Source organism: Equus asinus, chromosome 4, assembly GCF_041296235.1.
Source record: "Equus asinus isolate D_3611 breed Donkey chromosome 4, EquAss-T2T_v2, whole genome shotgun sequence".
Classification (NCBI taxonomy): Eukaryota; Metazoa; Chordata; class Mammalia; order Perissodactyla; family Equidae; genus Equus; species Equus asinus.
The window spans coordinates 135,836,054-135,846,646 of record NC_091793.1 but is presented as its reverse complement, the minus strand read 5'-3'; the positions used below and the strand labels follow the sequence as shown (position 1 = coordinate 135,846,646).

Here is a 10,593-nt window from a genome sequence, read left to right as displayed (position 1 = left end):
AAGCCCATGTATAGGGTGATTACAACACGATGCCTCCTCACCCGCCTTACCATGTCAGTAAACTGATCCACACAGGTCATCCTAATCAACTCAGGAGTCGCCGGGCTGCTCAGGGTGAAGGTCTTGGTCAGCCCCCTCTCTCTGCGGGCAGCAGTCACTGCATCATATATGGCGAACAACACAGAGGATCCCAAGAACATTCCAGCCTCGCCCAATCCCTGAGAGGAGGGCAAAAGGCCATCAGAAATGCATGGTTCTTTTAGGGCTAATTTGTGTGTACACAAACACACTCACCTCTGCCGGCTTTATAATCCTCAGCATGGAGTGTATCTGAATTGCCAGAATCGAAATGCCCCCATGCATATTTGTGTGTGGGGTTCTCCTCAGAGTAGCTCATGAAAATGCCCCAGGACATCAGGAGCATGGGGCAGCTAAAAATTCCTGTCCCCCTGCCCCGGGAAAGTCCTGAAGACCAAAGCCCTTTGCTCCCTCTAGGACAGTTCACCTTGGGCTCCAGACCATCTGTGTTTAACTCAAAACCAAAACGAAGCAACGACAATCTTTGTAGCTGTGCTTGAAAGACAGAGAGGTGGTGGACTCTGGGGAGAGGATTGCTAAAGTTCTCACACTCGCTAACTTCCCTGGTGTGTGCTGAATGCCAGCATCGGTAAAGGCTCCCCAGGCTCTGGTTTTTACTCTGGAGCAAAGGTTGAGGGCGAGGTGGAGCTGGTGGAAGAACAGGCTTCCTCTGAGGTGAGGAGCAGAGGGTGAGAGCAGAGAGGTCTGGCGCCTTGTTAGGAGCAGAACTGGCAGGGAGGTGGCTAGACCCCCAAGAGGCTGGCTTGTGTTGGGGTGGTCTTTAGAGACGTCCCCGGCCAAAGTCTGGTGCAGAAGTGGAGACAGAGGCCATTCAGACAGGAAGTCTCACCTTCCTCCCAACCTTGACCTACTCCTAAGAAAAAGAGAGAATTCCCTGAAAACCTGAGGTTAAAGGTGCCATCAGTCTGGCCAGATGTGGGCTCTGAGCAGAACGTGAGTTGGAGACGTTGTGTTTCTTGTACACTTGTGTTTGAGGACCCTTGTGTAGGTCTTGATGTGCCAGTTAGAGCCCATGAGCTCCAGGAAGCATGAGGTCAACACCTCTTGTATCAGTGGCTATTAACGTCTCAGAGCGAACAGTTGGTGAGAAACTGGTTTGGAAGTCCCTTCTGATTTGGGGAGGGTGGGCAAGAGGCAGTGAGAGCAAGAAAGAACTGAGTCTGGAGGACATGTGGGAAGGTTGCAGCAAAGAAAGCTCTGGGCTGGTGAAATTTGCTTACAATTTCAGTTTTATCTCACGGTGACCCGTAGCCTAATGAACCAAGATGTGTGACTCCTCCTTGACCTTTCTTGTTTGATCTAAATTTGTTTCATGATCTCTCTCAAGAGTGAAGACTCTACTCGGAGTTGGTGAGACCCCTCTGTCACGGGTCTGCTTTTCTTTTCCCTTTTCCTTTTGGGGTTTGCAATTCAAAGGAGCAAGCAACTGTTTTTCATGATTTCTTGAAAGAATAAGTTGTTATGGGCTGAACTGTGTCCCCCAAAACTCATATGTTGAAATCCTAACCCCCAGTACCTCAGAATGTGACTGTTTGGAGACAAAGTCTTCAAAGAGGGAATTAAGTTAAAATGAGGTCTTCAGGGTTGGCCCTAATCCAATGACTCGTGTTCTCATAAGAAAGGAAATTAGGACACACAGAGAGAAACATCAGAAACGTGCCCACACAGAGGAACGACCATGTGAGGACACAGTGAGAAGAAGTGGCATCTCCAAACCAAAGAGAGGCCTTAGAAGAAATCAAACCTTGATCTCGGACTTCCAGCCTCAAGAACTGTGAGAAAATATATGTCTGCTGTTTGAGGCACCCAGTGGGTGGTATTTTGTTATCGCAGCCCTCGCAAACCCAATACGGAGGTCTCAGTTCTTACCTTGGATGAGTAGATGGCTATGGGATTTTGGGAACGCACCAAGGTGACATAGAACTCTTCTGGTATCTCAGAGACAGTGGGGATTTTGTAGTCATCCGGACCCCGAGAATAAAGCACACCTTCCGGGGAGTATTTCAGCTCTTCTATGGTGTAGAATCCCATGCCTTGAACAAACGCTCCTTCAATCTACAGGCAGAAGTTCCGCAGTTCATAAGTATATGAGAGTGGTTGAATAAAGATTCCAATGTGACTGAAATGGAGCTCTGAACCATAGTAAGCCGTTCTTGAAAGCACTGTGGTGGATTTTATAAAGGGTCCTTCAGAGTCTGGTGCCTGCCATCTTGCCTGGCCTCATCCCCAGCTCTTCTCACTCAGGGATCCCCCATTCCAGGGACCTGACTTGTCAAATTCCCTGTCACTCTCCAACTACACCAGATCCGTTCAGGTCTCCAGGTCTTTGTAATGCAGTCCTGACTCTCTTCACTGCTCCCACCTCAGCTCGTCCACCTGACAGACTCCTATTTATCCTTCAAGTCCCAGCTGAAGAATTATTGCCTCTTTGGAGCCTTCTGGACACCCCCACCAGCCCCTGGGTGGATTTAGGAAGTGCTTCCTCCAGGCTCATTGCATCTTGAATACATTCCCCCATCACAGGGGCACTCAGAGGGCATTTTCCTTGTTCACCTCTCTCACTAGTTTACAGACATCCTGAGGCCTGGCCTTCTTGTATTCTGTTCTTAGCTTGGTGCCTGGTACATAGATTCTCAATAAACGTCTGTTGGACTAGACGAAAAAGGAGCTAACATTAAAGGAACATGAACTAGCATAAATGGAACCAGGACAATGTAGTTTATTATAATATCTGGATTTCTTTACTTCCCTTTAGAAGTTACTATGGAGAGTAGATCAGTGTTAAACAGAGTGGGTTGGAAGAAACATTTTTTATTAAATTAAATACTTTTATTAAATTATATCTTTTTTATTAAAAGCCATGTTGACTTCTATTTACAAACTATTATGCTCTAGGAAAAAGGTCCCTTTTAAAGAGAGTGTCTGCCTGGAGGTTATAAAAATTGAAAGAGAATTGTAGTTTGCATTTTATTGGAACGTAAAATTTAGGAATAAGGTAAACAAATTTAAACACTAAATTTGGATATTTCCAAATGCCTGTCCCTAAAGGAAAAGATCAAAGTCCCAGAGTTCCAGTCTAACACACCTGTTTTCTTTCAGTTTCCAACGTGACAAATGTAGGGCTTTCCTGATCACAACATCTCCCTTTCTGCTTTTGCTTAAGCATCAAGGAGGCAGGGATGGCTGGGAGCAGGGAGGGACAGGGAGGGGAGGGGGGCCTGGGCTAGCTGGGCTTCTCACACTTTACAGCCTTAAGGTGAGTTTCAGCCGCAGATTAAATGCGCAGATTCTAAGCCCCAGCCCAGCAAAGTTATGATGGAGCAGGTCTGGGCCTGGGGAGGCCAGGAATCCACGTTTCCAAACAACACTGTCGGTGCTTCTGTTGCAGAGTCTGAGGACCACATTTGGAGAAACACTGAGGGACCAATAAAACTATTCCTTATAAAGCCCACTGGCCAAGCTATGAAAACCAGTCTCTTAGGACTTAGGTGGTGGGAAGCTGTCCCCAGATGACAGCATCATCTGTCTGTGGGGTTGGAGGCCAAGCCGCTCAAGGCTCCAGGTTGCTGCTCAGGCATAGCCTGCGGACCAGTGGCCTGGCCTCGCACCAGAGCTGGGTGGCAGATCAGGGCTGGGCTAAGGCTGGTCCACTGGCCCCGCCCTGAGTAACCAGGCCACAAAGGAAGCAGAGCCACACCAACAGCTGGAAAGCTTTGAACTCGAAGTTTAAAAAGACTTTGGGTGCCTTAATTTTATTTATTTGTGAGATAAAAATCAGAATTAAATTCAGCAAGAGGGGAAAAATTGTGTTTAAGCATTTTCCCCTTATAATTCTCTAAATTGTGTAATCTGTTTAAATTCAACATTAATATGAATACTAAGGTAACTTTATCATTATGTATTTATACAACGTTCCCTATTTGTGACATATTAATGTTCATTGAAGAAAAATTAGAAAACACCAAGAATTGTAAAGCAGAATGTCATACACATTCCTGCCACGCAAAGACAACCATTGTTAACTTTTTCTTGAAATTCTGTCCCAATATTTTATCTACTTGTGTGTTTGTGTGTGCGTGTAATCCATAATATATATTGCAGAACACTTGCACCAGGTATAAAAAGTGTTCAGAGGACTCCGGAAAATAATGTACTGAATGGAATTGACCAAAAGTTCATGTGGGGGTGCTTCTGGGAACACACACCTGTCCAATGTCCAGGGCTGGGTTTATGCTGAAAGCAGCATCCATGAAGATGTCGGTCCTAAGGAGCTGTGCCGAGAGAAAAACACGTGACAGAAGGGATTACTTATTTGGAACAGATCTTTACTAGGATGGCAGATCTGTCCCTGGTTCTTCCAGTGGCAGGATCAAGTTGATTGCTATGCACAGCAGGGAAAACACATCAATGTGTTTGTTTGTACTATGCAGATGGCCAGCACGAATGTTGCTGTTTACCTTATGAGCCCCCGTCAGACAGTCGACTTCAACCTCAGAACAGGATGCTCCGTAGACATAATATGGAAAAGCATCCCCTTCCTCCTTCTTCCAGTCCATATTCGTCTGGTAGCCTCTGAGAAGACAAGTCAGGAGTGAAAGGAACAGGCACTTGCCCCACTAGTGGTCCTGGACATGAACAGAGCACCCCCTTCCCCTGGGGCCGAAGGCCTTCCTCCCTCTTCTCCTGCGACTGGTCGGGGGCTGGGGGGGCTGTGCTGATCAGAGCTGCAAGAGGACCACGCAGACACAGGGAGAGGCCCACTGGTGTCTCACCCCTCCCTCCAGCGCGCAGTTACTGGGGTGGTCGGAGTGTGTGTAGATAGCTGTGGTGTCCCTCCTGGGTGGTGAACAGCGGCTGCCCCAAGGAGTCCCTGCACTCCCCAGCTCTCCCTCCCCACTCCCGTGGCCCATGACTGAAGAAGGGTTAAGGCCGGGCCGTGCAGCTGAGCTCCAGTGCTCTGGGCATCTGTGAGGCTGATGAGCGAGCACCGCCCCTGCCCAAGTGTAATCCAAAGTGAAAACGGCCCTTACTTGAAATATCCAGTAGTCGAGAGACTGATGGATTCCTGGAAGGCTTTTGCAATCTGGAACAGATGATTGGATACAAAGAAATATGAGAAAAAAATAAGAAAAAATGCCTTCCATGTGGGGCTTGCCTCCTCTTGTTGCACCGAGCTGTGTGCCCGCATTCACCTCAAGGAGACTTACACTTGTACAAGCCGCAGGTCACGCTTTTCAAGGGAGGGGCTTCAAGGCAGCTGCTAGCTGTGCGCTGGGGACCCTCTATTTATGGGGGTTGCACAGCGCAAAGTCTACTACTTTTCACCCTTTTTGGCTTTTTAAATTAGGAAAGGGGCTCGACCATATTTATGGACTTACGTACGTAAGTATGGACATAGGCATGTATGCATACATACAACTAGATACACACACCCCTATGTATGCATGTATTTTGACCCTGCTTTTTACCCAAATAATTCGGTTGACTGTCTTAGTATATTATGTCAGCTTCCCTGCTGGAGTAAACCGGCAGGGCTGGGAATAACCCTAACGGTAATTGTAGTAAGGATTGTTATTAAAACTAGAATGCTCCTGTGACATGAGGACTGCTATTACCTCCACTGCTGTGGCGAGAGAGTCAGGGCCCTGAGGAACCGAGGGGGCACCTATCCCTCAGGTCCAGCAGTAAGAGGCGGGGCCGCAAGCCTGGGAGCCCAGGCTGTAATCCTGCTCTGTGGGAAGTCACGCTCGGAGATAAAGCTGAGTTTCAGTGAACACAGACAGCTTTTTCACACTTTTGAAAAGCTGGAGTAAACGCTAATAAATGTTTTGTTCTTGAATGGGCTTCGCCAACCAGCCCCCAAGGAACTTTGGCCATCTGGAGGGGTGGCCTTTTCCAGGCAGGGCTGATGAAGAGGACACTCACCCAGTCCTCCCAGCTTCCCTTGGGGTTCTTCCTGATGACTGGCTGAAGACGGGCCATGAGAATTTGGCAGGCGTTCTAAACGTTGACATTTGAAACAACATCAGAAATAAAACGCACAGGGAATAGCAAAATGTTAAGCATTGAAATCAATTCAAGTGCAGACTGTCAGTTTCGTGGACCTCTCCCTAGTCCTCTCAGCAGGGTTTTTTAAACACGAGTAACGTATGGAATCCCTTTGAAGGAAACAAATATTCTTGTGGATCCTGCAGCGTCGACTTAAAATTAGTTCTATAAGAATGTCATTCAAATACATGCTAACATAAAAGCTAGGTACAGTCTGCAGAGAGTTATAGCTCTTTTATAATTCTAAAGCAAAAATCAAAAAGTGTGCATACCAACCTACATACCAGTAAAATTCAAAATAACAACATTAATTTAGTTGATTGATCCTGCTGTTTTTCTGAAGCTCAGTTGCTGCTTGGAACGTGGAGAAAGTCTTGACCACTCGGGTCACAGACTCTGGAGCTCCGGGTGCCTATCACACGCCGGTTGATGGGGCACATGTCTCCACTCTCCTTGTGTAAAGTGCCACTGGATTTTCATTTGCACCTTCTACCTTGCAGTCATCTGCTCTGCACCGGGCAAGAAAAAATCCTTTACGTAGCAAGTCTATCTCTGCTCTTTTCTTCTTGTCTTGACACCAAGTGTACTTTTTGGTCCCAAATGTGGGCAGAGATCTCATGGCAATACTTCGCTGATAAAGTGATCATTCTGGTGATGCAAAATGTGTTTGTTTTCATTTTTAAAAGATTATCATTGAAATGAAAATAAAAAATAATTGAGGTGGAATCTTGGGCCCCTGACGTTACACCTGCTAAGTCCTGGATGTCGGTGGCCCCAGCTGGGCTTCCAGTCTTAATTCAGACACAAATCTCTGTACATGTCTGCTCTAACTTATTCATCTCAGCCTCAAGACTTCCTTCATACCCTCTCCTGGTTTCTGTTCCTTCTGTTCTATCATCCCTTCTTTGGGGACTGATCTCTGGCTTCTGGCGCATTAGGAAGATCCTTGTTTTCATAAATCTATCTTTGCTGGTTCATTTGGTTTTCAATCACTGGCCTCATTTCAAGTGGATACCTTCCAAAGAGTGCCACATCTAGGCAAACGTAAGCTGTCGAGTTCCTGCCTGTGCAGGTATCTGCTGTCCTTCCCCTTCTGGGCCTGACCACATCCTCCTGCGCGTCACTTCACACTCAACAGTCTACGGGCTCCTAAGATCGGTTTTCCCTTGAGGAGAGTGAGATATCACAGAGAACATTGGTCATTCTCTTGTGACCTCCTGAACGCCCTTCTCTGGATGGAGAATTCTCTTACCTTCTATTCCTTGGTAGGGTCCCCACCCCCTATTGAAGCTCCAAATGCCAGAAACTAATTTTCCAGCTTCCTTTGCATTACAGAAAATTTCAAAACACTCAAAAGTAGAGAGAATAGTACAACACTCCCCCCTTGTACCCTTTATGCAGCTTCAACGATGAGCATTTATACCCAACCTCACCCTCAGCTCCTTCCTCCTCTTCTCCCACCTCGCTCCCCTTTGCTCTCTGCTCCAGCCGCCCTGCCTCCTGGCAGCTCCTCCAGCACAAGCACAGGAGCTCCCTCTGCTCCCAAGCTCCTACACAGCGCCCTCCCCGGCAGCAGCCAGGACCACGCTCCAGGTCAGGCTCCAGGTCCTCCAGGAGTGCCTTGCCTGATTTCCCTGCTGCCTCGGGCAGCACCCAACACTTCACTTTCTCTTCCCGTGACTTCCTCTATTTTGATTTGTGACACTTGCCATTATGTTTCTTTTTCTTCTTTATTATTATTTAATAATTTATTATTTATTAACAAGATGTTAAGGGACATTTCCGGACTCAGTTTAGGCTAAGGACCCAAAAGGATGAGACCAGCACAACAGAAGATAAATAACCCCATATTCCAAACCAAGGCGCTCGACCTCCTAAGCAGGACATGCAGAGTAAGTGGCCACAAACTGTCCCACCCCACCTCTGCGACATCAAAGGGTCGGAGGTGAAGAGACTGCAGGGTTGGTTTAGGGAGAGGCCTTCACTGGAGACGGTCGTTGGTGCGCCGGGACCTCCATCTTCTCAGGGAGGAGGCAGCCAGGGCTTCCTCCATCTCAAGCCTGGTGAGAGGCGTTCAGGGCCCCTCAGAGAGCTTGCTGCGCAGGCTCTGGGGCCGGGAGGCCCTGATGCCGGGCGTCTACTTCTGAACACAGGTCTACAGGTCACCTGGGTGGCAGAGGGCCATCTCTGGGAGGGCGCGGGACTCCCATGGCCCGCATGGCCTTCTCAGGTGCGTGTGTCCTGGGTAGAACCCGTGGTGTGGATCTCGCCTAGGGTAACTTTTTTCTGATTCACTGAATTCTCTATGTTTAACCATTCCATTTTAAGACAAAATTGGAAGACAAAACCAAAATGAAATCAATCTTCCCTACTTGCTGCTTTCCTTGCTTTGCGGGATTTAATACTCAGTTAATCTCTATTTCCGTAGACGTAAAAGAACCAATGTTTACTGATTTACCTAATCCATTTACTCCTGCTTTTGATTTGAAATTATGCAGAATTTTTTTCTATAAGGCATTTTTCTCTTACAGCCATTTCCTAGACTTTACTCCCATATGAATGACTTCAGTTTTAAAAAGAATTCTGGAGTTAACAACTTCATCTTCCACAGCAGACGGAGAGTCTGTTTACAGCAAGGCTGGAGCCACTGTCGTCTTTGCAGCCAACGGGGCCTCAGCTTTTGCCATGTTTCCTCTGAATGTCTGAAGTGATGGCTGACTGACAAAGACTCCAGAGCCTCAGGAAGCTGCGGGTCTTAGTGGGCAACCCGCCATGGAAGCCCACTGAAGAGCTGCAGACTGTCTGAAGGGCAATCAGACGACAAGCTGTCACTCCTTTCCCTCCAGGGAGCCTCTGGGTCTGCTGGACACGGCTCTGCCCAAACCAGACAAGGAGGCCAGTGTGCGCAAAGGTTCCATTTTGGATTTCCCACATTTTTAGACTTCAGAGGCAGAATTTTATTTTGTCTCAAAGGTGGCCTGGCAATAGTCAACATGAAAAGAAGTTTTCAAGTTGCAAGTTGAACTTCGCCCACTGACTTTTTAAAACAATCTTATTTGTATTTTTTTTCTGCAACCATTGCTTCTCTCTCCAATACTTTTTCATCACTCCAAACAGACACTCTGGGACCAGTAAGCAATAACTCCTCATTTGCCCTTCCTCCCAGCTCCTGGTAACCTCTGATCTCTAGATTTTAAAAGGACTCCACCTATAACAGCTTCCTAAAGCGGGGGAGGTAACTCAGTAGAAAGAGGCTGGAGGTGGCCTGGGGCTCAGGGAGGGGCTGGGGCAGGTCAGCAGTGGCTAAAGCCACAGGAGAGGCACCGCCCATGTCAGTTACCCAGAAGGGACCCTGTAAGGAGCTCACAGTAGCATCCACAGGGAGGGAGTCAGCTGGAGCAAGGCCGGAAGGCCCTGAGGCCTGTGCTGCCTCTTACCTCTGTGCTCTCTCTGCCTTGGACTTCACAAGGGTCTGACACGTAGGCTAGGAAGTGGGGCGGGAGTTGGGGGATGGGTGTGTGAGAAAGTGCAGGGAGGGAAATGGGGAGAAGCTATTCCACCCCCTTTCTATCTGCAGGCCCAAGCTGGAGAGTAGCAGAGACACTGCAATTTCAAGTACGTTTTGGAGTTTTCGGCTGGACATTCTAATTATTGAGATGAGATGGATTCTGCAAATAAAAGTGATCAATGGGTTGTTACTTATTTGAAAGTGATTAGAAAAATTATAGGTAGATTTTGGGGAGGAAACAAGGAACCCATAGAGGGAGCTGCAACCACTTGGAGTCTCAGCTCTGCCAGAAATTAGTGACCTAGACCCTGCCACTTGACCTCTCTTGGCCTCGGTTTCATCTTCCATAAAAGGAGTGGGACAGGGTCCCTTGCAGCACTGTTATGGGTGACTGAGAACTGAGAGAACAGTCACCTGCACAGCCTTCCCGTTGATGTCTGTCCCCATGGAGCCCGCCGTGAAGAAAGTGTTGGGCACGGTGACCGTGCTGGTTTCTGACAGGTGTATGTACGACTGGGGGATGTTCAGTTCGCGACTAGCCACCTGCCAGAAGCAGAAGAAAAATATTACTTATTTCTTTGTCTCTAAGCCTCCCTCCCACCAGGTTAAAAACCATTTAATTCTTTTTTGAACTGAGTATAAAACCTGGCTATCTGGGGCCGGCCCAGCGGTTAAGTTCGCATGGTCCGCTTATCGGTGACCCGGGGTTTGCCAGTTCAGATCCCGGGTGCGGACGTGGCACCGCTTGGCAAAAGCCATGCTGTGGTAGGTATCCCAAGCATAAAACAGAGGAAGATGGGCATGGATGTAAGCTCAGGGCCAGTCTTCCTCAGCAAAAAGAGGAGGATTGGCAGTAGTTAGCTCAGGGCTAATCTTCGTCAAAAAAAAATAAAAAACAAAATAAAAGTTGACAAAAAACCCTGGCTATCTTATAAGGA

At 47.7% G+C, this 10,593-nt stretch overlaps 1 protein-coding gene across 3 annotated transcripts in view; it reads right to left on the bottom strand.

The window, feature by feature from the left end:
- Positions 1 to 10,593, bottom strand: part of LOC106823492 (aldehyde oxidase 4-like) — a 60,405-nt gene that overhangs the window by 4,998 nt on the left and 44,814 nt on the right. For 2 of the 3 annotated variants that reach the window (XM_014829216.3, XM_070508357.1), the window contains exons 28-34: positions 10,070 to 10,198; positions 6,025 to 6,099; positions 5,130 to 5,182; positions 4,557 to 4,671; positions 4,305 to 4,370; positions 1,969 to 2,154; positions 51 to 218 (exon numbers count right to left, since the gene is read on the bottom strand). In XM_014829216.3, the coding sequence (XP_014684702.2) occupies positions 51 to 218; positions 1,969 to 2,154; positions 4,305 to 4,370; positions 4,557 to 4,671; positions 5,130 to 5,182; positions 6,025 to 6,099; positions 10,070 to 10,198 (792 nt within the window). The other variant, XM_070508358.1, reaches the window with a different exon arrangement.